Here is a 27,989-nt window from a genome sequence, read left to right on the forward strand (position 1 = left end):
GAAGCAACAATGAAGTGGTTACAATATACTCTGTTCATTTCTTTGATTGTTGTTTCCCTTACTCCAACCTGTAAGTAACAAAATAAACAACTTTTATACTTGGTATATTTATATTAGGATGTATTATAATAATCCTTAAGTGGTAATAATTATGTATTAAGAATTTTTATCATAATTAGCCTAAACTCTCAATGTCAAATATATTAATATATTCAAATGTGTTCCTTACTATATTTACATTGATAGATATCGAGAGTTAACACTTCAGGTTGAGATTACATTTGCACTGTGTGTTTTGAGTCCTGATGAAACATCATTTCGACCTGAAATATTAAATCATTTTATCTCCACAGATGCTGCCTGACCTACTGAGTATTTTCAGCAAATTTTGTTCTTATTTCAGATGTCCACATTTGCAGAATTTTACTTCTGTGTTGTTGCTATGGATATTTACTTCCCCATATTTTATGTCTTTTTATTTATTACTTTTAGAAAAAGCAAAGATATTTTTCAAACAAAGCAAAGTATCTCAGTGCAGAGAGAAGTAAAATGCTGCCAACCTGCCTGATAAGTTGATAAATCTATTGATCACCTTTGTGTTGTCCGTTGTTCTATAGAATCTGAGAGCGATTACGGTACTGAAGGAGGATACTTGGCCCGTAGCAATCCATCCACTTCCAATTCTCACTCTAACCCCAGGTTCTGCAAGTTTATTTATCTCAAATGCACACCCAATTTATAGATTTCAGTTCCATGGAGGGGAATTTAACTTCTCTGTTTTTCTGGATGAGGTTTTGAGACTTTACACCTTCTCTTGCACAAAACTGTTTCAAGGATGTCTTCCCCACACACAGCCAACAATTCAGTTCAACATGTCCCCTTAAATAGCCTATTTCCATTTTATCTTTGATTTAATGGTCCTCAGCACTTCTTTGAACTTAGTCTTTCCAAATATATGTAAGTGTTTAATGATTTCTTATGGCCCCCATTTTCAGGTCCAGTAAAATTTAATAATTTTCCCTTGTTTACTTCTGACACCTTTGCAAGTTGACCAGTGAACTTGTGCACAAACTGTGGGAGAGACCTCACCCAGAGTGAGACACATCCAGAGTGAGGGTGAGGCTATCGGGAATTTGGAGCTGAGTGGGAATTTGGTGCAGAGGGGAAAAGAGGCACCTTCTGCCTTTTCTCCCTGCTTTCTAACATTGAAATCTCAGGAGTGGTCTTGTCCTACTGCTGTAGCAGAGGACACAGGGAAAGAGCTGATAGGTAAGTAGTGGGTAAGGTTGGGTAAGCATTTAATAGTTTTATCACTTATAGTTATCACATAGTTTCAGAGGTAGTTTTTGTGGTTTATAGTTTGTAAGAGTTATATTCAGCAGTAACGAGGAGTGGGAAGATTGGCCCTAGGAATTGGTTATATTCTGATATCAATCATCTTCCAACAGTTTAATTTAAAGGGGGAAAGTCATGACAGGAGAACTCCAAACCGTGGTCTGCTCCTCGTGCTCCATGTGGGAGACCATGAACATTTCCAGCATGTGACCAGGAAGTGTCTCCAGCTGCAGCTCTTGGCAACCTGAGTTTCAGAGCTGGAGCAGCATCTGGGGAAATGGTGGAGCATCTGTGAGGTGGAGAGTATCATCGATAGCAAGTATAGAGAGGTGGCCACACCTCAGGCTCAGACTCCATAGGCATGAAGGGAATGGGTGACCATCCAGCAGAGTAAGAGGGCCAGGCTGGAAGTGCAGGAATCTCCTGTGGCTATTCCCCTGCAAAACAGATATACCATTTTAGATACTGTTGAGGGGAATTGCCTCTCAGGGGACACCAGCAACAGCCAAATTTGCAGCACCGTGGTTGGCTCTGCTGCACAGGTGAGAAGCAATAGGTACAGAAATGCAATATTTACAGGGGATTAAATTGTAAGGAAGATAGATAGGCATTTCTGTGGCCGCAAATGAGACTCCAGGATGGTGTGTTATCTTCCTGGTGCTTGGATCAAGGATGTCTCAGAGTGGTGGCAGGACATTCTGAAGGAGGAGGACGAACAGCCAATAGTCGTGCACACATTGTTACAAACCACATAGGTCGAAAAATGGATGAAGTTTTAAAAGCAGAACACAGGGAGCTAGGAAGCAAGCTGGAAAGTACGACCTCAAAGGTCGTGACATCAGGATTACTACCAGTGCCACATGCTAGTCAGAGTAGAAACAGCAGAATATGGAATGCATACGTGGCTGAAAGGATGGTGTGAGGGGGAAGGGCTTCAGATTCCTCAGGCATTGGGACCAGTTCTGGGGGTGGTGGGACCGATATAAACTGGACAGGTTACACCTGGGCAGGACCAGGGCTGATGTCCTTGGTGGGGGGGGGGGGGGGGGGGGGGTAGGTGGAGGTTGGGGAGGGGGGATGGGGGGGGGGGGGGCGGGGGGTTACTTGCTAGAGTGGTTGGGGAGGGTTTAAACTAATATGGCAGGGGGATGGGAACCTATGTAAGGTTTCAGAACAAAGGGAATCAAGAACAAGAAGAAAAGACAGTAAGGAGAATAAGAAAAGTGATAGGCAGAGAAATCAAGGGCCAGAGTCAGATAAAGACAGAGTAAAAAAATCATGGGAACGGGACAAGAAATGTTAAATGGGTTCACTTTAAGGTTTTGTACCTGAAACTTAGAGCATTCAAAACAATGTAGATTAATTAGTTGCGCAGATAGATGTAAAACGGTATGATATAGTTGGCATTACAGAGATTTGGCTCCAAGATGACCAAGGAGGGGAACTAAATCTTGAGGGCTATTCAGTGTTTAGTTCAGTGTTCATCACTCACCTGATGAAGGGACAATGCTCCAAAAGCTCGTGCTACTAAATAAACTGGTTGGACTTTAAGCTGGTGTTGTGAGTCTTCTTACTGTGTTTAGGAAGGACAGACAGAAAGGAAAAGGTTGCATTGTTGATTAAAGAAGATATTGATACAATATTGAAGAAAGATATTAGTACAGATGATGTGGAATCTGTATGGGTCGAGTTGAGAAACACCAAAGCGCAAACAACATTGGTGGGGGTGGTATATAGACCACCAATCTATGGTGGTAATGTTGAGAAAAGCATTAGACAGGAAATCAGAGTTCCATGTACTAAAGAAACATCTGTGATTATGGGCGACTTTAATCTGCATCCAGATTGGGTGAGTCAAATTAGTCACAGCACAATAGAGGAGGAATTTCTGGAGTGTATACAGGATGGTTTTCTGGAGTGTATACAGGATGGTTTTCTGGAGTGTATACAGGATGGTTTTCTGGAGTGTATACAGGATGGTTTTCTGCAGTGTATACAGGGTGGTTTTCTGGAGTGTATACAGGATGGTTTTCTGGAGTGTATACGGGATGGTTTTCTGCAGTGTATACAGGGTGGTTTTCTGGAGTGTATACAGGATGGTTTTCTGCAGTGTATACAGGGTGGTTTTCTGGAGTGTATACGGGATGGTTTTCTGGAGTGTATACGGGATGGTTTTCTGCAGTGTATACGGGATGGTTTTCTGAGCAATACATTGAGGAATCAACAAGAGAACAGGCCATGTTGGCCTGGGCAATGTGCAATGAGAAAGGATTAGTTGTATCAATATCTTCTTTAATCAACAATGCAACCCCACCATCTTTTCCTTTCTGTCTGTCCTTCCTGAACACTGAATAACCCTCATTGTTTAGTTCCCATCCTTGGTCACCTTGGAGCCATGTCTCTGCAATGCCAACTATATTATACTCCTTTACAGCTATCTGTGCAACTAATTAATCTACTTTATATCGAATGCTCCAGGTGTTCAGCTACAAAATCTTAAAATGAACCCTTTTAATGTTTCTTGTCCCGTTCCTACTATTTTCTACTGTGTCCGTATCCGACTCTGGCCTTTGATTTCTCTGCCTATCACTTTTCTTATTCTCCCTGCTTTCTTTTCCTCTTGTTCTTGATTCCCCTGTTCTGGATCCTTACAGAGATTCCCATCCCCCTGTCATATTAGTTTAAACCCTCCTCAACCATTCTAGCAAGTATCCTGCTCCCCTCCGCTCAGGACATCAGTTCCAATCCTGCCCAGGTAAAACCCCTCTAGTTTGTACAGGTCCCTAGATGTGAGAGAACCCTTGGGGATGAGTGACCATAATATGATAGAATTCTATATCAAAGTGGATCGTGACTGCTGCCTCACAGCGCCAGGGACCCTGGTTCGATTCCTGGCATGGGTCACCGTGTGAAGTTTTCACATTCTCCCCATGTCTGCATGGGTTTCCTCCGAGTGCTCCAGTTTCCTCCCACAGTCCGAAGTTGTGCGGGTTAGGTTAAATTGCCCCATAATGTCAGCGGGGCTAGCTAGGGTAAATGCATGGGGTCAGGGGAATAGGGTCTGGGTGGGATTGTGGTCAGTGCAGACTCGATGGGCCACATGGCCTCCTTCTGCATCGTAGGATTCTATGATTCCATAACGTAGTTGATTCTGAGACCAGGGTCCTGAATCTCAGTAAAGATAACTATGTTAGTGTGAGACATGAATTAGCTTTGATGGACTGGGAAGTGAAGTGTGGCCAAGTCCTTGCTGGTGATTGTCTGTCCACCGTAAGCCACAAGGTCAGACTGCTGATTGGGATCCAGTGTTGCCTCCAGGTCTATTTCTCACAGAACATTGCACTTTCCCCCATTTTAATTTTGACTTTCACTGGTATTGGTTGAGATTATCTGTACTGTCGAGAATACTTTTCCTTTGTTGAGTGGTCAGTTCCACACTTTTGCAATAGAGCATGGATGATTGCATTGATGGTGCCTTGGTCGTTTCATTCAGATGACACTGAGTCCGAGTTACACGCCTGTCCCTGGGGAAGTGACTGTCAGGGGTACTGCTGGCACTGGGGAGAGGCTGTTGTCATTTGGATCTGCAGCATTTGGCAAAGTGATTTCACTTGCCACAGTGATTGCATGTTTTTCCAAAGGTGAGATATTGCGCCCTGTTTGGAAGGTGCTGGGGGCTGCAATTGGTGCAGGCTGCCCCCAAACTGAAAATACTTCAGTGTCCTGTTGAAATGGGCACAGTAAGAAGTCCCACAGCACCAGGTTAAAGTCCAACAGGTTTATTTGGTAGCACGAGCTTGTTGAAATGGTGCTGTTTCCCACTGTAAATCTTTATGCAATGTTGCAGATAGTTCATCAATTGATGCAGAGTGCCCCTGTACTGCACACCCTTCCGTTTCCCTCGTAAACCATGTTGTTTCATGCCTGAATTATCTGTTCAATCTCATGGACTGCTCATTTAAAATGCACATTTCTAAAGCAGACTGTGAAGTCAGGTCCATCTGTTTCAGGAGCTGTTTTCTGAGTACATCGCTTTCGATGTCCCCTACCAACCAATCACTAATGAATTTATCAATAAACGCTCCAGATGCACATTCTGCTGCTAAGACCTTTAGTGCGTCCACTTAGGACTGGATTGATCCAGCAGTCGGACCTCCTTGTGACCCTGGGAGTCTGTCCTCCCCATGACCCCGGCAGTCTGACCTCCTTGTGACCCTGGGAGACTGTCCTTCCCGTGATCCCAGCAGCTTGACCTCCCCATGACCCTGGGAGCCTGTCCTCCCTTTGACCCCGGCAGTTTGACCTCCTTGTGACCCTGGGAGCCTGTCCTCCCTATGACACCGGCGGTCTGTCCATGACCCTGGCAGTACGTCCTCCCCGTGACCTTGGGAGCCTGCCTAACCCATGACCCTGGCAATATGCCCATCCCGTGACCCTGGCGGTACATCCTCCCCGTGATCCTGGGAGCCTGTCTTGCCCATGACCCTGGCAATATACCCATCCCGTGATCCTGGCAGTCTGTCCACCCCATGACCCTGGCAGTATGTCCTCCCTGTGGCTCTGAACAGTCTGCCATATTGCAGGCCCAACAGCCTTTCCCTCACTCCCTTCTCCCCCTTGCCTCCTGTGTGAAAACCTCTTTCTCCTCAGCAAACATGCTGCCGTTTGCAAGTCTGTTTCTGTCCCACATTTCCCGCTGATTGGCTCACAAGTTCCTCCTGGAAGATAGTGAGATGAGACCCTCACCACAGAATACCCAGTCTGTCACCTGTTCTTGTGACTGTTGTATTTTAACCAATCAAATAGCCTTTCAATATCTTCTTTTTTAATACAGATCATGGTGTGGAAATTATCGGAGGCCATGAAGCTAAACCCCATTCAAAACCTTTCATGGCATCGATCCAGAAATATAGCAAGACAATTGGCCGCTATGTACATCGTTGTGGAGGAGCTTTGATTGAACGTAGATGGGTCCTGACTGCAGCACACTGTGAATCGTAAGTTAAAGTGTGAACTTATACAGATGAAATATTGCTGATTATGAATTCAATTATAAAAATAGTTTAACTCCCAAATCTAACTCACATCAAATAATTACTTTCAAACACTACAGCCATACCATTACTGGTACTCAGATACCTTTGATTTGATAAAAAGATTCAATTATTTACTTCCACCGATGGCTTTGTTGTAAGATGGCAAAATATTATTTGGTTCTCTCGTGGTGAGAATGATTGTATTTGATCAGACAACCATCTGCTATCCACACAAACCCAAGGCTGTGCCATCAAGAGTATTTCTGTCCCCCAATGCTTGTCCAGCTGGAAGTGAACTGTCTGTTCAGGTGGCACAGTGGTTAGCACAGCTGCCTCACAGAGCCAGGGACCTGGGTTCGATTTCCAGCTTGGGTCACTGTCTGTGTGGAGTTTGCACATTCTCCCCGTGTCTGCATGGGTTTCCTCCGGGTGCTCCGGTTTCATCCCACAGTTCAAAGATGTGGAGGTTAGGTATATTGGTCATGCTAAATTCTCCCTCAGTGTACCCGAACAGGCGCTTGAGTGTGGCAACTCGGGGATTTTCATGGTAACTTGATTACAGTGTGAATGTAAGCCTACTTGTGACTAATAAATAAACTTTACTTTACTTATTAGACCATTCACTTGCAGGATTATATGGATCCAAGTGGCAAGAACCTCTGTCCCTAATAATAGTTCTACCCCATAAGTCCAGTCAGTGATTTCACCTATGTTCTCATTGTTAGAAACAGGATTATATTAGTGTTGTGGGAAAAATGCCACTTGTGAGTCAGACTTGAAGGTTTCAACAATCCAGTTTTATTTAACGAAGCTTCGTGGAGAAAAGGCACTAACAAACAGCAAAACCTTCTCTCAATGAGACAATAGGAGCGGTCCATCTTTATACCCTTTACACAATAGATGGACCGGACATCTAGCCATTATCACATCGTTGTAATCAAATAGGTGATCGATCGTTAAACACATCAACACATCGTTATAGACAAATACAGACAGATACAGACATAAGCATGTTAACATCGCATTGTTCTATGAATGGATACATTTCCTACGTCAGTGACTATCAATGACTTTCGTTTCAGTCTATTCATACAGTAGTTGACAGTAATTGGTTTTCCTGCAGTTATGTATTCCCGATCCCACCTGTAGTTAATCTCATTATCTATCCCTATTGTCCTTATCTTTAAGCCCTGTCTGGATTCCTGTAAGACTTGATTCCTGCATGTTTAACTTTGGATAGCTGTCTGTCCTTTATGTTTTAATCTCAGGTGGCTGTTTGTACTGAAAGTCAGTGTTTGTTTAATGTCTCTTTCCCAGGTGACTGTTTGTGTGCCAGGCCATCATCTTATGTGTACCCATCTGTATATTTTTCCTCCTTCAGTCCCCGCTTTTGGTCGGATTATGAGTTTCACTAATCCTTAGAGCAATAATGCAATTTTTATATGTATAATTCTTTGTTCTTCTTCTTTCCTTCTTTGTTTCTTCTGATGTCTTTGGGGATCTTCATCGGGGTTTCTTCTTCGATGTATACACTGGCTCCTGGCACAATTCTAGTCACCATCACCTTGCAACAGACTTTTAGGCATCCAACAATGAGACAACAGACAATTACAATTGAAATGAGCATGACCAATCCATGTAATAAGTAAGATTCGCAGAACCGCCCCCCCCCACTAGCCATTCCAGCCAGTTACTCCCTTTCTTGGGTCTCTGTCTGAAGCTATCAAGTTGTTCTCTGATGCTATTGATGACCTGTGTAATGTTACAGGACTCGTCTGTGACATGGGTTATGCATTTATTGCCTATAATTGTACACACTCCCCCTTATGCTAACTGATAGTCCACTGCGTATCGTGTCTGCTGTGCATATAATCTCAGTTCAGCCATTTCTTGGTTAACAGCCTCCAGTGCTTTTGAAGTGTTGTTTCCCAGGACTGTTAGTCCACATATTCAGACATTTCTGTTCATCACAAGTGCAAGTAAACTGTCCCTTATTAACCTGACAATGTTGATGGATGCACTGCGTCTGTACGCCGGAATCATTCTTAGGGACCAAGGCATAGGCACATCCCCATCCCTGCCCCGTAAAACAAAGTGGATAGCTTGCAGTATGTGAACAAGCTTTTCCTCCCCCCTGTTGGAACCCCCTGCACACAGGATCTGTGGGGTTTACAAGTCCCACACATCTCCCCTGTATACCTCTTTTATATTTGCCAATTTGTCCCTTACAGGGTGTATCTGATGTATCTACAGTATATAAGTCATGAGGGGTCCACCCAGGGGTGGCTACAAATAGGGCTTCTACCGATTGTGCTAACGGGTAACATACAGTTCGATTCCCGTGTAAATGTATGTGAGCTTTGTAAAACAAGTTATCCTCCAATCCAGTCAAATTTACAGTCGCGACAACGCAAAGTAGTACAGTTACATACGCGATTACATACATATTCGCAACGATCAAATATCAAACCTAACACTATAATTCATATCATCTTTACAAGTTATATTGTCTATTCAACCCGCACGCGCCAGTCGTTCTTGCTTTCAGTCTTTGCGTGTGTTGAGGAAAGCATTTTCGTTAGTTCATCAATTTAATTACTTATTTGTCCCCTTGTATAGTTTTAGCTGTGTCCAATGCTTCCAGACCCCTTTCCCTCTTATGTCTATACACTCCACTAATTATAACTTCATATGGCCCATTCCATTTTGGTGCAAACATTGGTTTGTCAGGTAATGTTTTCACTAGGACGCGACTTCCCGCTGTTGGGACGTCAGGGAGCATTTCAAGCTCTCTCTCTGCGTCTTTTATTTCCTGATTGTCCTTCACCAATTTGTGCATCCCTTTTAGTTGGGTGCTTAGTTCCAGAACATATCTCCTGATTTTATCTTTTAGTGGACCTACATCGGTCCCACCTGTTATGATGCTTTCGGGTAATTGCATCGCCCGTCCTATCATTAGCTCATAAGGGGTTAACCCGGTTGTCCGGTTTGTGGTAGCCCTTAATCTCATTAGTATAGTGGGCAGTACCTCTGTCCACATTTTTCCCAATGTTTGTATGGCTTTAGCTAATGCGTTTTACATTTAACTACATATCCGCCTTCCATAGAAAGCTTAGTGTGAATTAAATAACACTTTGTACTGGCCTTTTTTAGCTGCAGCTGGACATCCATTCATTTGTATGTAATCTTATCAAAAGACATCACTTTCCCCATTAAAATCACATGCCATACAGCTACAATCTTTATATGATGTACTCTTACTTTATCTCTAATTTGATCATTTGTTTGTGTGCAAGCGCCGCACCACAGTACTTCACAAAATAATTATGTCTTTATCAATACACAATATATAGTATATAAATATATCATACAAAGTTGGTTAAGGTTTTTCAGGATTTGATTTTATTCTCGGGTCTATTTGGCAATGCTATACTGTATAATAAAAATAATCAAGCAGCAGCTGTACCATACCACTTTACACATCGTAACCATGATATCCAAACCCCTTTAATTCAAGCCATTTCCATTTATAAACTGAGCTCCAGATCAAAACCCCCGCACTCTAGGAAAATAACAGGCGCCGAATCAAAATGAAAGTAGGTACAATACATACTAGTTCTTTGATTAGAAACGTTTTGGTTTGATTCTTAACTGTCTAGATTTGTATTTGGCAAACCTTGAACAATAGATGGCACATGAAATTCCGACGGCAGTACATAATTTTAACCGCTTACAGAATACTAAACTATCAGACGTTCATAAATTGTGATATTCTGCGGACCTTAATACTGTATTTCACTGATTTGATATACTTTAAACTGACTCAGAGACAATATATTTACCTCAGTCTTTTGTTCCTGCTTTTCTACCTTTCCACAAAATTACTTATTTTCTTCTCTTAACTTCTCAACTAACTCTTATAATTTCTACTTCAAGACAAAAGAAAGAGCACATGGTTCCTTCCAAGGTTTAAATCCTTTCTTAAATTTCAATTTACTTTCCAATTTTATTTAAACTCTTTATCAAACCCACTGTTGTAAAATCACAATTAGGGTAAGAACATTAAAACATTAAAGTGAACAAAACATCCACGCAACCACTTTGTTTAAACACACACAGACACACATGGAAGCTTCCAACAGTCATTCCACAGCACATCCTTTTTCATTCAAACTTAACATTTCAAACTGGGATGAGAGTAAAACATTCAAAGAGAATATAGAACGTTGATTAAGACAGAGGCTTTTATTCTTCTTTCTTCCAACTGTAATTAACTCAAAACAGAAGTAAATTCAAGAAATCTTATCACTTTAATCTTTAACAGTTTTAACACTCCCCCAGCCCCCCTGAGGCTAAACCAAGGTGCAAAGCACTGCACCCACTGCCTGCAACAAACACTCCACAGGAACAAACAGGCTTCAGCTCCTGCTCTCAATCTAATACAACAACAACCACCTACATTCGACAAGCTACCAAATCACACAAACACTGAAATACAAAAACTAACATCTCTCCTATCCACCTCCAGGTATGCCACCAGCCCACTCTACCAACTCATCGTAATCTTGGGACATAATCACTCCCATTTTTAGGATGACCTGGTGAGCACTAGAGAGTCCATCCTTAAAACCTGGATGAACGCTCGATCCCCTCGACCTGGGTTCCCTTGTCCTGAGCACTGTTGGTATATCTGGAACAATCGTTCCCCGTATTCAGAAACTCCTCCCCCTTTTAACTGTTTTGTTGTGGTAATTCTGCTCCAGTTAGTGGGAGCATTCCCTAATATCCTCTGAATCTCTGCTTTAAACTGGGTGAAGGGTGTCTGTTGGGCATCTATCTCCGATGTCAGGGTGACTGCATGTGTCCACCATCCCCCATTATAATCCAGTGCTGGAGGAGCGGCGGGTCCACCTGCTACCTGCCTCCACTTATCCGCTGGACAGGCTGCCCTGACCAGCTGGTGTATGTCTCTCAGGTGTAATTGGTGTCCGACCCAGATTGTGTCTAATTCTTCCCAGAATTTAGTGTTTGCGCTTCTAGGTTGTAATTTACCCAGGGAAGCCACTATCTGCTGTCTCTCACCTGGGGTGAAGGGTTGATAAGTTGCCTTTGGTCGCGCATTTGTTCCCCCTCGGGTTACTGGTGCTAAGTTGTGTTCTAGTGCTTCCCACTCCTCTGGGGGAGCAGTTGGTTCCTGCTGTGTGGATCTGTAAGGAGGTAGAGGAACAGTTTCCCCTCTCCATTGCTTTTCTTCTAAAACCTGGTTTTGCTTTTCCAGTTCCCTCATTCGGGATTCTAATTCTCTAATCCTTTCTTTATCTTCTCTCCACTTCTTAGTAGAGGCGACTACTTGCTCAATTAGACCAGCTAACTGATGTGTTAACATCACTCCTATCTTCTTTGTCTTGTTTCTCTTTCCTTTATCTATCCATTCTCTCTGCTGCTCTAAGGTGTGAGAAGTATCCCAGCCATCCTTTTGCATTCTCTTTATTAACTCTTTCCTGTCTGTCATGTAAATTTCAATGAGGGATCCTGCAGGTCCCCTTTTAACTTCATTATCTGCCATTTCGCAGACTTCACTAACCCCGGCCACGATTACTCACTAGTAAAGTGTGCTCTCTACCGTAGGGACTTCACTACCCCCGGCCACTATTACTGCTCTAGCACCGTGTTTCACTACCGTTACAGGATTTCAAGTTATACTCACGGCTTCCACTATTGCCACCTCGGCAATGTGCTTCTCCACCGGAGTCCGGTTTAGGTCAGAGTTGATCAAGCTCCTTTTCCGCCCCGTTTTTTACAACATTGACAGTACAGTTCCCAACTTTTCAAACTTTCATGCAATCAGATGGCAACTCTGCGTTTGTTCGCCACTACAGAGTTTGATGTTAACTGACCTCTGTCACTTGTGCTTCACAATCCTAAGTGCCCTTGGTGTCTCTTTCCCCACTTCAATCTCCTGGCCTTCGCGTGGGAGGTTCCTCCTCTTAACAACCGTTCTAAGGCAGGGTTTTGAGACAGGCACTACCTTGTCCTCTTTGTCAGTCAGCACAAGCAACAGTTACTTATCACTATCAGCAATTAGTACTTATCACTATATCATATACAACAATACTTATTGCTACAAATACCCCTTAAGTTTAACCCCTTGCAAACTGTATTCTTGATCTTGTCTGACTCTCACAGATTCAGTGATCTCTACCCCGGCTCCAATCGTGGCCAATCGATCTCACCAGCAATAGGATTCTAGCCGACTACGCCAATTGTTGTGGGAAAAATGCCACTTGTGAGTCAGGCTTGAAGGTTTCAACAATAGTTTTATTTAACGAAGCTTCATGGAGAAAAGGCACTGACAAGCAGCAAAACCTTCTCTCAATGAGATAATAGGAGCGGTCCATCTTTATACCCTTCACACAATAGATGGACCGGACATCTAGCCATTATCACATCGTTGTAATCAAGTAGGTGATCGATCGTTAAACACATCAACACATCGTTATAGACAAATACAGACAGATACAGACATAAGCATGTTAACATCGCATTGTTCTATGAATGGATACATTTCCTACGTCAGTGACTATCAATGACTTTAGTTTCAGTCTATTCATACAGTAGTTGACAGTAATTGGTTTTCCTGCAGTTATGTATTCCCGATCCCACCTGTAGTTAATCTCATTATCTATTCCTATTGTCCTTATCTTTAAGCCCTGTCTGGATTCCTGTAAGACTTGATTCCTGCATGTTTAACTTTGGATAGCTGTCTGTCCTTTATGTTTTAACCTCAGGTAGCTGCTTGTACTGAAAGTCAGTGTCTGTTTAATGTCTCTTTCCCAGGTGACTGTTTGTGTGCCAGGCCATCATCTTATGTGTACCCATCTGTATATTTTTCCTCTTTCATTAGTAACATCCCGAGCAACATTCAGGATAAACAAAATGACCACAGGCTATTATTAGTAACTTGTGTGAGTAATGGCCTGATGACACCAACATCAATTCCTCATATCAATCTAAAGTGCATTATAAGTATTCTATGAGGTTGTTTTGCTGAATATATTCTATTGGTGAGGCTTTACTACAGACAGCGGGTATCACAAAATCACAAGTGAGGCTCTCTGACAGTTAGAAAATTAGTAAGAAGTTTAACAACACCAGGTTAAAGTCCAACAGGTTTATTTGGTAGCAAAAGCCACACAAGCTTTCGGAGCTCTTAGCCCCTTCTTCAGGTGAGTGGGAATTCTGTTCACAAACAGAGCATATAAAGACACAAACTCAATTTACATGAATAATGGTTGGAATGCGAATACTTACAACTAATCAAGTCTTTAAGAAACGAAACAATGTGAGTGGAGAGAGCATCAAGACAGGCTAAAAAGATGTGTATTGTCTCCAGACAAGACAGCCAGTGAAACTCTGCAGGTCCACGCAACTGTGGGAGTTACAAATAGTGTGACATGAACCCAATATCCCGGTTGAGGCCATCCTCGTGTGTGCGGAACTTGGCTATCAGTTTCTGCTCAGCAACTCTGCGCTGTCGTGTGTCGCGAAGGCCGCCTTGGAGAACGCTTACCCGAATATCAGAGGCCGAATGCCCGTGACCGCTGAAGTGCTCCCCAACAGGAAGAGAACAGTCTTGCCTGGTGATTGTCGAGCGGTGTTCATTCATCCGTTGTCGCAGCGTCTGCATGGTTTCCCCAATGTACCATGCCTCGGGACATCCTTTCTTGCAGCGTATCAGGTAGACAACGTTGGCCGAATTGCAAGAGTATGTACCGTGTACCTGGTGGATGGTGTTCTCACGTGAGATGATGGCATCTGTGTCGATGATCCGGCACGTCTTGCAGAGGTTGCTGTGGCAGGGTTATGTGGTGTCATGGTCACTGTTCTCCTGAAGGCTGTGTAGTTTGCTGCGGACAATGGTCTGTTTGAGGTTGTGCGGTTGTTTGAAGGCAAGAAGTGGGGGTGTGGGGATGGCCTTGGCGAGATGTTCGTCTTCATCAATGACATGTTGAAGGCTCCGGAGGAGATGCCGTAGCTTCTCCGCTCCGGGGAAGTACTGGACAACGAAGGGTACTCTGTCCACTGTTTGTCTTCTGAGGAGGTCGGTGCGGTTTTTCACTGTGGCGCGTTGGAACTGTTGATCAATGAGTCGAGCGCCATATCCTGTTCTTATGAGGGCATCTTTCAGCGTCTGGAGGTGTCTGTTGCGATCCTCCTCATCCGAGCAGATCCTGTGTATATGGAGGGCTTGTCCGTAGGGGATGGCTTCTTTAACGTGTTTAGGGTGGAAGCTGGAGAAGTGGAGCATCGTGAGGTTATCCGTGGGCTTGCGGTACAGTGAGGCGCTGAGGTGACCGTCCTTAATGGAGATGCGTGTGTCCAAGAATGCAACCGATTCCGGAGAGTAATCTATGGTGAGTCTGATGGTGGGATGGAACTTGTTGATGTCATCATAGAGTTGTTTCAGTGATTGTTCACCATGAGTCCAAAGGTGTTGGCATATTGAGGTGCGAATTTGGTCCCCATGGCTGTTCCGTGTGTCTGGATGAAGAACTGGTTGGTGAAGGTGAAGATATTGTGGTCCAGGATGAAGCGGATGAGATGTAAAATTGCATCTGGAAACTGGCAGTTGTTGGCGCTGAGCACTGAGGCCGTTGCAGCAATGCCATTAGAAAATTAACCAGGATAGAACTCCGCATAAAAGGGTACTGCCTCTGTAACCCTTTACTGGACACCTGGAGAGCCAGAAATTAACTTAGGACCTGAATACATCAGGTTTTATGTTAGGGACACTGCAGGGCCTCATTATGGATGAAACCTCTGTGTACCTCGTGTAGGGCCTGTGAAATAGATGGATGTAGACTCGGGCTGGGAGTTTCTGTGAGCTATCAATGTGAACATGATAGACAGTGGTACACCGGGCCATCCACATCATGCCATGTGTGTCCCATCTGAGGGTCCAGGTCCCAGAACAAACAGGACATTTATCCCAATCATTTAACTGAAACCCCTTTAGAAAGGAACTTCGGAGTGCTGGTGCTTTCAGTCAGAGGGAGGGGTTCATTATCACCGCAATGAGGCCTGAACTAGAGACACAAAGATATCTCAGCAGTGTTGTATGGCTGGAGACGATTACAGGAATAGGAAGGAGGCAGACCACGGAGGGACTTGAAAACAAGAATGCAAATTTGAAGGTGATACTCAAGGTGCTGCTTGACTGGGAGCCATTGTAGCTCAGCGAGCACGGGGTGATGGGTGAGTGGAGCTCATTGTGATTTAGGACAAGGGCAGTAGAGAGTTGGATGACCTGTTTATGAAACTTCTGGCATGATCTTATTGGCCGTTCAAGGCATGCTCCCGCTGCAGCGAGGTCGGACAACTTGGCGCTCAGCCAAATCTCCGTTCACTGCAGCGGGATGGGAAAATCCCACCGGCGTGAATGGTGAATGGCGTGAATTCCAGCTACAGAACATGGGTCAGCCCCAAGTCCATGAGGATGGTCAATTCTGGAGGCAAGTAAGGCATGGATGAGTTTTTCAGCAGCAGATTAGTTGAGACAGGGATGAAAAGCAGGCAATATTTTGGAGCTGGAAGGCGGTAGTTTTTGTTATGGTGCAGCTTTGTGGTTAGAAGCTCATTTCAGGAATTGATATGTGTATTTCTTTGCTTCTTGTTTAAATAAAGGTCTTAATCCAAGTTCACAATTCCAGCCAAACAAAGGACAGAGAATTTGGAAAGAAACACATTTACTGTTATTATTACAAGCTGTGACTTCAACTCAAATGATGGCATTTGCATTCTTTCCAAGTCTCTGTTATATTGCTACAATTATTCCTCCTGTGGTACTATATGAACTACAACAAATGTTAACAAAAGTAATTGATCTAATTTCCTTCATGTCTTTTACAACAAAAGATTTCCAAAATATAGGATTCAAGTCGTCCTTGGAGCTCACTCACTTTCAAAAAGAGGGAAGGAACAACAAATATTTACTGTTCAAAGGATGATCCCACATCAACGGTATGACTCAAAATTGATAACAAATGACATCATGCTTCTTGAGGTAAAAACATTAATGCTTAATATTTCTAATTAGATTGTGTAGAGATTCATCTGTTTCAGCCTGTAGCTATAGACTGGGTGCAGGGAATGATCGCTGTATCTGAACAGCTTGGCTTGAACTGTACCCAATATTAGACCTCAAGCTTCATTTAAATGAGGTCATGACCTATGTTGGACATTCCAACACAGCTCAGCAGTGAAAAGGTATAGGGGGTGATTTTGTGCCCAAACACTCCATGCGCGGGATCGCTGCTGCGGGCGCAAAATCCGGAGAGAATCGGAAAACGCAAATCTTGGCAGCAAAATTGCAAATTCCAATTTTCAACACTCCACACAGGTGGAGGAACGTGAAACTCACCGCAGAAGCCCAGGAAACTCATTTTAGAACATCAGCATTTCAAAGAACAAAGAAAATTACAGCACAGGAACAGGCCCTTCAGCCCTCTAAGCCTGCACTGACCATGCTGCCCGACTTAACTAAAACCCCCTCCCCTTCCAGGGACCATATCCCTCTATTCCCATCCTATTCATGTACTTGTCAAGATGCCCCTTCAAAGTCACTACCGTATCCGCTTCCACTACCTCCCCCGGCAACGAGTTCCAGGCACCCACTACTCTCTGTGTAAAAAATCTGCCTCGTACATCTCCTTTAAACCTTGCCCCTCGCACCTTAAACCTATGCCCCTTAGTAATCGACTCTTCTAGCCTGGAAAAAAGCTTCTGACTATCCACTCTGTCCATACCTCTCATAATCTTGTAGACTTCTACCAGGTCGCCCCTCAACCTCCGTCGCTCCAGTGAGAACAAACCAAGTTTCTCCAAACTCTCCTCATAGCTAATGCTCTCCATACCAGGCAACATCCTGGTAAATCTTTTCTGTACCCTCTCCAAAGCCTCCACATCCTTCTGGTAGTGTGGCGACCAGAATTGAACACTATATTCTAAGTGCGGCCTAACTAAGGTTCTATAAAGCTGCAACATGACTTGCCAATTTTTAAACTCAATGCCCCGGCCAATGAAGGCAAGCATGCTGTATGCCTTCCTGACTACCTTCTCCACCTGCGTTGCCACTTTCAGTGACCTGTGTACCTGTACAGCCAGATCCCTTTGCCTATCAATACTCTTAAGGGTTCTGCCATTTACTGTATATTTCCTATCTGTATTAGACCTTCATTATCATTATCAAGCACTCGTTCCAGAAATTCTGAGTACTCAGGTTGCCATCATCCTTCAGGGTGTTCAGTGCTCAGGTAGCACCAGAGAGGACACAGGGGACACATGTAGGTTCAGCTCAGAGTGAGGGTCACTGTCGTGATTTTGGGGGGAGGGGTCGTTTACAGGCCTTACTTTCCCTTCATGTCAAGTTGCTCCTTCCTCTCAGGGGGTCTGGTGACTGACATGCAAGCATGGCTCTGCATGTCCTCCATGCTGGGCTTGTGTCCAGATCATCGCTGAGTGATTGCCCTTCCTTTGTGGGAGCTTCAAAGTGGGTGGAAAAAGTTAAAGTTTATTTATTAGTCACAAGTAGGCCAACATTAACACTGCAATGAAGTTACTGTGAAAATCCCTTAGTCGCCACACTCTGGCACCTGTTCGGGTACAATGAGGGAGAATTTAGGATGGTCAATGCACCTAACCAGTACGTCTTTCAGATGGTGAGAGGAAACCGGGGCACCCAGAGGAAACCCATGCAGATACGGTGAGAACGTGAAGATGCCACACAGACAGTGACCCAAGTTGGGAATTGAACCCAGGTCCCTAGAGCTGTGAGGCAGCAGTGCTAACCACTGTACCAGAGGGGCAGTGCTGGGCGTGACTCTAAGGTCCCTGGGTGTGGGTTTGTGAGAAGCCAGGTGGCAAAGAGCAGAGTGGGGCTCATAATAATGTGGAGTTTCCCTGCCTCAAGAGGCACGAAGACTCTCACTTGGGGAAGGGCGACTGGAGTGTGTCCTGAACAGACTCAGGCAATAGTGTGAGCCAAAGGGGATTAGTATAATGGAAGTTCAAATCCACTTCTCTGAGAAGTTTGACTATCAGAAGGAGCATGGTGCCATAGTAGGCTGATTCACTGTACAGCTCTTGTCACCTGGTTGCCCTCTGGGGAAGTGCTGGACATGCTAATTGCCGTTTTCTCAAGAATCAACTGTGTCTCATCAACCAGAAGAGGAAGCCAGTTGCCAGAGCAACATCCTCCCCCTCCCTAGGCTAGTAAATCCTGCTGATTAAATCTCCAGAGTTAAACATTAATGGCACAGGTTGGAGCCAAACCATTCACCCGGTGCAGAGAGGGATGGGGTTGGAGGAGCATTTCCTCATGAACCTGCTCCTGAGCCTGGTCAAACTTGCCATCAATAGGTCCAGGCAGTGTGGGGTCGGGGGAGGGTCATCCGACAGTCTACCCCTCTATCGCAGCTATATTCACAGCTGGGTGTCCCTGGAGAGGGAGCATGCAGAGTCCACTGACACCCTTGAGGCCTTCTGTGCTCAATAAGCACAGTAAGAAGTTTAACAACACCAGGTTAAAGTCCAACAGGTTTATTTGGTAGCAAAAGCCACACAAGCTTTCGGAGCTCTTAGCCCCTTCTTCAGGTGAGTGGGAATTCTGTTCACAAACAGAGCTTATAAAGACACAGACTCAAATTACATGAATAATGGTTGGAATGCGAATACTTACAACTAATCAAGTCTTTAAGAAACGAAACAATGTGAGTGGAGAGAGCATCAAGACAGGCTAAAAAGATGTGTATTGTCTCCAGACAAGACAGCCAGTGAAACTCTGCAGGTCCACGCAACTGTGGGAGTTACAAATAGTGTGACATGAACCCAATATCCCGGTTGAGGCCATCCTCGTGTGTGCGGAACTTGGCTATCAGTTTCTGCTCAGCGACTCTGCGCTGTCGTGTGTCGCGAAGGCCGCCTTGGAGAACGCTTACCCGAATATCAGAGGCCGAATGCCCGTGACCGCTGAAGTGCTCCCCAACAGGAAGAGAACAGTCTTGCCTGGTGATTGTCGAGCGGTGTTCATTCATCCGTTGTCGCAGCGTCTGCATAGTTTCCCCAATGTACCATGCCTCGGGACATCCTTTCTTGCAGCGTATCAGGTAGACAACGTTGGCCGAATTGCAAGAGTATGTACCGTGTACCTGGTGGATGGTGTTCTCACGTGAGATGATGGCATCTGTGTCGATGATCCGGCACGTCTTGCAGAGGTTGCTGTGGCAGAGTTGTGTGGTGTCATGGTCACTGTTCTCATTGTACCCAGCAAACTACCCAGCCTTCAGGAGAACAGTGACCATGACACCACACAACCCTGCCACAGCAACCTCTGCAAGACGTGCCGGATCATCGACACAGATGCCATCATCTCACGTGAGAACACCATCCACCAGGTACACGGTACATACTCTTGCAATTCGGCCAACGTTGTCTACCTGATACGCTGCAAGAAAGGATGTCCCGAGGCATGGTACATTGGGGAAACCATGCAGACGCTGCGACAACGGATGAATGAACACCGCTCGACAATCACCAGGCAAGACTGTTCTCTTCCTGTTGGGGAGCACTTCAGCGGTCACGGGCATTCGGCCTCTGATATTCGGGTAAGCGTTCTCCAAGGCGGCCTTCGCGACACACGACAGCGCAGAGTCGCTGAGCAGAAACTGATAGCCAAGTTCCGCACACACGAGGATGGCCTCAACCGGGATATTGGGTTCATGTCACACTATTTGTAACTCCCACAGTAGCGTGGACCTGCAGAGTTTCACTGGCTGTCTTGTCTGGAGACAATACACATCTTTTTAGCCTGTCTTGATGCTCTCTCCACTCACATTGTTTCGTTTCTTAAAGACTTGATTAGTTGTAAGTATTCGCATTCCAACCATTATTCATGTAATTTGAGTCTGTGTCTTTATAAGCTCTGTTTGTGAACAGAATTCCCACTCACCTGAAGAAGGGGCTAAGAGCTCCGAAAGCTTGTGTGGCTTTTGCTACCAAATAAACCTGTTGGACGTTAACCTGGTGTTGTTAAACTTCTTACTGTGTTTACCCCAGTCCAACGCCGGCATCTCCACATCTCAATAAGCACCACAGGGACTGGAGTGTATTATTGACCCCTATAATCACATTTTGGTTTAATGTTATTAATTTCATTTGTGATTTGTTTTTTATTTAAGGCAGTATTATTTTAAGGAAGTGCCCCTTTTACTTTGTCCCTCAGTTTATTTGATTTAGTTTATTTGGGTTTGGTCTCAAACAAAAGAGTTAGAATCTAGCCGTTAACCCTTTGGAACCCAAGACTTCTTACAAGCTTCAACACTACACAGATCACACTGGTGTGTACCACTATGCAAGGCATGATGATGATGTGTAGCCTTCCTAACTGTGCAGCCCCCAATTGCTAAGCAATGACCACATGCTTCTACTACCTTGATTTATTCTTCATGCTATAAGCAACTCAAAGCACAATGAAAGCACAGTTGGAACTGAGCCAACCCCCACACATACAAACACCTTGGTCTATCTTGAGCTAACTATAGGTTTGCCCTTCCTTACATGGAAACACTAAATTGAACACACTTAAAACTATGCCTTATTTCTAATGTTTACTAATTACCCTTTGTTTTCCTAACCTGCTCCAGGGAGGTCATTAAAAGGACAGGGGATGTCATTGCGCAGGGTGACTGGGAAGAGGAGCACAGGGCAATTGAAGGAAAAAAACAAAATAAGTTCAGGAAATGAGGTAGGGTGTTGAGCACTCGCCAACTGTGGAATTCTAGCCTGGATCCACGTTCAGGAAAGTATTTGTAATACACATCATTTTGATGGATGTTTGCTGCAATCTCTTTAAGGACCATCTGTTGGGCTGCATGTAACCTTGGCTTTCCCAAATGCAGTCAGGTGGGCTTATTTTAACTATTCTAATATTGAGTGTTTATTCTAAATGAGTCCAATAACCTACAAAGTATTGTGGAACACTATCTATGGGTGCTAATCCAGCAAAAGTTCAAAGTCATGATTAACTTAACTGTGTGATGTTTAATTTGTTTCCTTGGAATAAATTGCTCTAGAAATACCAATGTAGCAATATGTGCAACAAAAAACACTACAAAGCTATGTAGTCGCCAAGGTGGCACAGTGGTTAGCACTGCTGCTTCACAGTGCCAGGGGCCTGGGTTTGATTCCCAACTTGGGTGACTGTGCGGAGTCTGCACGTTCTACGTGTCTGTGCGGGTTTCCTCCGGGTGCTCTGATTTCTTCCCACGGTCCGAAAGACATGCTGGTAAGGTGCATTGGCCGTGCTAAATTCTCCCTCAGTGTACCCAAACAGGTGCCGGAACTTCATTGCAGTGTTAATGTAAGCCTACTTGTGACACTAATAAATAATTTTTTACTTTAAGTCAGTGGCTGCTCAAACCTGACTCAGTAAATACCCCTGTGTGTATTTCACAAAATCGACTGCACGTCCGGTAACTGAAGATGGAATTTGAGAAAACTCAAATCGCATGTAAAAATGATTCTTGTGCTTTTTAAATGTAATTCCAGCTCAATGGCACCGCAACTCTGAACCAGTTTGTGAATGTCCTGAAACTGCCTACAACTGGAAAGGATGTTAAGAAAGGAGCCATTTGTAATGTTGCAGGTTGGGGAAAATCCAAGCCTCCGGCCAGTGTTTCTGACACATTACAGGAAGTGAATGTGACTGTCATAGACAGGGACGTGTGCTCGGAATATTACACCTACCACCCTGCAATATCACGGGATGTGCTTTGTGCTGGTGACAAAATGGGAGGGAGAGACTCTTGCACCGTAAGTATCCATGAGGTAAAAGTTACTCCAAAATTCTAGGTTAATAGATAGCTGAATGCAAGCTGAGAACTTCTACAAAAAAAAGAAGCTGTTGCTGTGTTTAGCAGATTCCGAGCTCTGTATTGTCCAGCAGTGGAAGAAGCTTCAAAAGCCTTGGCCATCAGACAGTGAGGCGAATTCACTGATCTCACAATTCCCATGGGCATTGGCCTACAATCTGCAATGCTGCTTCTCTTGTTCCGTGCTCCTGGGAAGTCCACCTGCCCGCTGGGAGCATAACTGAATTTATGCTGACAAGTCCTCCAATCTCTGTTTTGTGATGTGTGCTGGACAGAGGTCAGCCCCATGGGGAAAGGAGAGAGGACTTCAAGGGGCAGCTGCCCAGTGAAAGTGTTCTTCCAGCTTCCCAGGGGCCAGGCATTTACACCATGTGCCAAAAAGTAAATTTACAAAGATAAAATACAAAACAATCCGACAGCTGCAGGAGCAGGAATTTGATGGGATGCCACAGTCCCTTTCCTGACAGTTAAAAGTTCAGAGGAGCTCGCCCACTGTTCTAATGGGCCCCACAGCAATTTAATGCTGGAAGCAATATTAGTTACTTTAACAGAGGTGAGGAGACATTTCTTCACCCAAAGAGTGGTGAGCCTGTGGAATTCATTACCGCAGGAAGTAGTTGATGCCAAAACATTGAATATATTCAAAAATTCTCCCCATCAATTCTAAAAGCCCACACTGGGGCCAGCTTGCTCTACAGACTGGGGAATCACTGTCTAAATCTTCCTGGCTTGCATATTGATAATAGCATTAGATTAACAAGGCAGAATCATAGGGCACTGAAAGGGACTATTCAGCATACTGAGTCCTTGCCTGCTCTCTGTAAAGCAATCTAGTCCATCCCATTCACTCACTCGATTCCAGTTGCCCTGCAAGTTTATTTCCCTCAAGTGCCATCCAATTTATTTTGGACAGCATTCAGTGTCTCCACCCCATAGGCTGCAAGTTCTAGATCATTACCATTTGCTGTGTAAAAAATGTTCTTCTTCATATCCGCTCTGTATCTGTTGCCCAAAACCTTACATCTCTGTCCCCGAGTTCTTGTTTATCAGCTACTGGGAACAACTTTTCTTTGTCTACCTTATCTAAACTTGTCATAATCTTGGACATTTCCGTCAAATCTCCCCTCAGTATCCTTTGCTTCACCGGAAATAACCCCAGTTTCTCCAGCCTAACTTTGCAGCTAAAATCCCTCATTAAATAGAATGACCCAGAGGTTTACAGCACAGAAACAGGCTGTTTGGGTCAATAGGCCTTTGCAGTGTTTATACTTCACATAAGCCACCTTCCACCACATTTTATATTCTTTTCTCCCTTATGTACTTATTTGGCTTCCCATTAAATGGACCTATTAATTCAATCTGGCAACAAATCCAGCATCAATACCACCTTTAGTTACTCAGTTTGAGTTCGCATTGAAAAAGGTGGGGAGGGGAGGAGGAGGTGATACAGCATGTAAAAGAGAAATTAACATCCAGTAACAGCCTACCACAACACCACTGATGTGATGGAAACCCTGGGTGAACGACATTCTGGATGATCTCCAGTCATTTAGATAGTTCAAAAGTAGTGGTGACATCCCATTCAGGTTTCCTGTGCACTTGCTACATTTTCAAGTGGATTTCAGTTTTTCTTGACAAATATTACTGATATAGACCATCAGCTTTTGCAGATATCTTTCTGAAAACGCATTTTTAGTAACAATTTATTTTGTTGAATTTGTAATTTGAACTCAAGATTAATGGCAATCATTAAGAGGTTGTGGGTAAGTTGATCCATTGTTAGAAGGGCCAATTTTGAAGGGTACAAATATCAGGCACCATTGCGAATCATGTCTGGAGAGTCAGTGCCACACAAGGGGTAACAGAGAGGAAGGGTGGGAATGGTGCTGGTTGGGCTGCTCGGAATGGAAAGGGTGCGGTGGTGGGCGAAGTATGAAAAAAAAATGCTGTTTTCCACATTCCCATCACATTGAGTTGCTGCATGGGGCGGGTGGAGTGGGGGAGTTGGAAAGAACGAGTACAGGCCCCTGCCCATGCTGTATTGAGGTAAGTGGACTAAGCATTAACATGCTGGTTGTGAAGCCATTCGGTGCCAGACAGTGGCCAGGCCAACTAAAAAATAGACTGCCTGATAAAGGACCTCTGGCCAGCTTACCATTGACATTATCTGATTTCCCAGCCAGGTAGGTTGGCAATAATTCACACTGCTTCAAATAATTGACGAGCCATTATGGTTTACTACCAGACCAAGACAAATAGACAAATATGGGGGATGCACTAATTAGTCAACAACCTCATCCTTGTGGCATCACGTGACAACCCGGATGGTGGATGGTAAATTAGAAGGCCTTGATCCTTTTTTCAAAATTGGTAATTCCTCTGTTCATAATTTGGTTCGGGTTATCTTAAACAGAACTATTCCCACAGTGACAGTCACACAAGCTTGGAAAGAAAATCCAGTCACTTGAAATCATTCTGTGTTACTTCTGTTTCAGGGAGATTCGGGCGGTCCATTATTATGCAATGGAAATTACAACGGAATTGTTTCTTTCGGATGCGGTTGTGCAATCGCCAATAAACCAGGTGTTTACACACGTCTTTCGAAGAGCTACCTTCCCTGGATTAAGGAGATAATTCAATAATGAGACTTCCAGTAATAGCTGAAGCTTTGCCTGATATATTATTTGTGCCCTATTAATTGTTGCAGCTCAAATAGCAAAACATAGAAATGGAATAGCCGCAGTGAGAAGTTAAGTGTTTGCCAAAAAGTTATTTCCTATTCAACAATTACACTGAAAAAAAAATTCATACATCCTTTTATATCTAGAACAGAACTGAACTCTTTTAACTTGAATTATGTCCTGTCAAGATTATGAAATGTTTGATAAATTAAGATGGGAATGAAAGATGACCATAGAAAGAAATAACACAAGCCCTGACTATCACCTGAATTGCACCCATCCAACGATGCAGGGTTTGCATCTAATTTATGTGGGACCACTGCAGTTGTATCTCACTCACCCATCTGCCTCCTGCAGCCAGGTCACCTCGCTCACCTGCATAACTCCTTGCCCTCTTCAATGGGCTCCACTTACACACAAGGGAATCCAGTAGGCCTCAATTCTTCCAGCATGTTACCATCCTGCAAGAGTCAAATTCTTGGTGCAGGAAGATCTCACCCCAGCATTGTCCCCCTGGCATGCAGATCTTGTAAGTGGCTGAATGAGATTCCATCTTTTTCAAGGTCAACCACAGGATTCTGGAATTGGCATGGGCTGTGAGTAACCATGGGTGGAATTCTCCCATTTTGGGACTAAGTGCTCTGGCAGGGGGGCAGGAATGTGGAACGTTTCCCACTGTGGAGGCTGGTGGGAAAACACTCCAACTCTTCCAGTCCCGACCTGGATGTTTCATGCCATATCCCATGGCAGGGAAGGCCTGGATGGCAGGTAGTCCACTGTCGAGTGCCGTATTGAAAAGGCACCCAACATCACTGACCCACTGTTGAAGGAAGGAGGTGGACCTCCTGAGAATGAAGATAGATCTCCAGAAACATTCTGGGATTGAAAGATGGGCCCCCTTCAGGGCACAGGATCTGGACGGTCCACCTGCAGATGCTCCCCCTGACCCACTGCTGTGGGTTCCAGGGTTGTCTCCATCCTGACCTCTGGGTGTTCAGGTGAATGCCAACAACTGCACGCCACATTGTTCAAACATCTTTCATGCTGACATGTTTTCCTGTCGGCATCGTGGAGAATCTGGCATGGGGCTGTTGGGCCTTCATCTGCATCCCGTTAACAGCCTCTGGTGGGTTTTCCGACCTTCTATACTGGGCACCAGTGGAAGATCCCGCTGTAAATTCACGCTGACACGGAACCAATTTCCAGGCCTCCCGCCATATTCTTCCCCCACACTCGCCATCAAACTCACCAGCAGGGACTCAGGAGAATTCCACCCTATGTTCCTGTCTTTTTCCGACAAGTTCTGCAATAGACTTTTTGAACAAGTACACGGTCGCTTCTTCTAGAATTCTCTGCCACAAACAGTTATTGATGTGGAGTCTATAAATTCCGGGAAAAGGGAATTAGATAGGAATGGGATGGATGCAAATAGCTGTGTGAAGTCCCATTGCCCTTCTCTAACTCGATTCTCAGCTTTAACATCGAAACTTTACTTCTTTTTAGATGCCTGGGCATACCCCGACTCAAATGGAAACTCATGAATATATTAATATAGGACCCTAATGACATTTTGATGGCCTACTGAGTGGAGTTGCCTGAAAGCTGCCTCTCTGCCTCTTTCACCCTTCTCCAGGGGGTTAGATGGTGAATGGGATGTTTCAATGAGACACAGGAGAGAGACAGGAGTTAAGGAAGCCTAGACCACAGCCTGATCGTGTCAGATAGGTTTAATTCTCGCATTACTGACTGAAACCTCTCGGTAATTAAAATTCGCCATCTCTCCATAATTTCTTAAAATAGAGGGAATTTACAGGAGATCGGAAGCAAGAAGCAGAGAGGTAGAAATTCTGATTCTGCACATATTAGCCATAATTATCATCCTTTACACGGGCTCAGAAGTAGAATCTTTACCACAAGCCAGGTGACATAATTCAAACTTCATCATTTGCCGACATATTAATTCTGTTTAAATATCTGCTGGTAGTAAGCTTTAAGATGCTGCATTTCAGCTCTGAGGAATAAGTTGCAATATATCCTTCTTTGCAAAATAAAAATGAGTTTATGACTTAAATTGTATTGCTTTGTATTCTATACACCACTGAAATCCAACAGCTCAGCTTGTTACCCCCCATACCAGCACTGTCTGATATCAGCTTAGTACCGCATGTCCGACTGACTGAACTTCACAGAATCATAGAATCCCGACAGCGCATAAGGAGGCCATTTGGCCCATTGAATTTGCACTGACTTTCTGACAGAGCATCTTATCCAGGCCCATCCTCCTGCCCTATCCCCATAACCCTACATATTTAAATCATAACTGATTTTTGGGTACATCTTACGGGAGGGGACTGATTTCTCCCTGATCGGAAATTCGATCGGCATCTCACCAACATGAAATCAGGTTGCCTGCCCTTACACTGGAGTCTGCGTGAATAGGTTAGGACAGGAACTGCAACCCCTCAAACCAATCTGACTGATTGGCAGTTCTATAAGCTCGCAGCGCCAGAAGAGTGTAGTGGACACAGCTGGGATTACAATCAGTTCCCAAAATGTTGGTCGAAATCTTACTGGCATGGCTGCCCCAGAATCGGGACGGGCGAGGCTCGCAGAAACGACATTCTCTGTTGGCCTTGGACGAGCAAGGTGGTAAAATTCCAGCAGTTGGGTGGGCTTTTCCGGCCGTGCACCTCCCAAGGTTGGACAATCCCGTCCGAGATCAACAGGCCTTTGCATGCTGCATGTCCCGCCTGCTATGGTTACCATGGTGGGCGGGATGGGAAAATTTCACCCATTGTCTCCCAGACTTGAAGCAAGTTTGGGGATTTTGGGTGGACAAAACTGGGAGATCCCAGCAATGGGGAAGGGAGTGGGGCGGGGGGGGGGGGGGGGGGGGGTGGGGGTGGCGGTTGTGTTTCAAAGGGCTGGGAGGGGAGAGAGAAAGGGGAGATATTTTGGAGGAGGGAGCCTGATGGGCACAAAGCCCTCATCTCAAAGAAGCTACCCACCCT

The 27,989-nt window shown here is 44.5% G+C and overlaps 1 protein-coding gene across 1 annotated transcript; it reads left to right on the plus strand.

The window, feature by feature from the left end:
* On the plus strand, positions 1-27,046 carry LOC144497791 (granzyme K-like). The gene is made up of 5 exons (XM_078219231.1): positions 1-70; positions 6,170-6,332; positions 16,287-16,434; positions 21,975-22,238; positions 24,793-27,046. The coding sequence occupies exons 1-5, from the start codon at positions 10-12 to the stop codon at positions 24,937-24,939; spliced, it is 783 nt and encodes a 260-aa protein (XP_078075357.1). The 5' UTR covers positions 1-9; the 3' UTR covers positions 24,940-27,046.
* The last annotated feature ends 943 nt before the right edge of the window (positions 27,047-27,989 follow it).

This window comes from Mustelus asterias, chromosome 1 (genome assembly GCF_964213995.1).
Source record: "Mustelus asterias chromosome 1, sMusAst1.hap1.1, whole genome shotgun sequence".
In the NCBI taxonomy this organism is placed as follows: Eukaryota; Metazoa; Chordata; class Chondrichthyes; order Carcharhiniformes; family Triakidae; genus Mustelus; species Mustelus asterias.

Bases quoted from the DNA above. Each gene is read 5' to 3' on its own strand.
- LOC144497791 (XM_078219231.1), top strand. From the start codon at position 10: ATGAAGTGGTTACAATATACTCTGTTCATTTCTTTGATTGTTGTTTCC. The intron at 16,435-21,974 runs GTAAAAACATTA...ATGTAATTCCAG, and splicing joins ATGACATCATGCTTCTTGAG to CTCAATGGCACCGCAACTCT. The intron at 22,239-24,792 runs GTAAGTATCCAT...CTTCTGTTTCAG, and splicing joins GAGGGAGAGACTCTTGCACC to GGAGATTCGGGCGGTCCATT.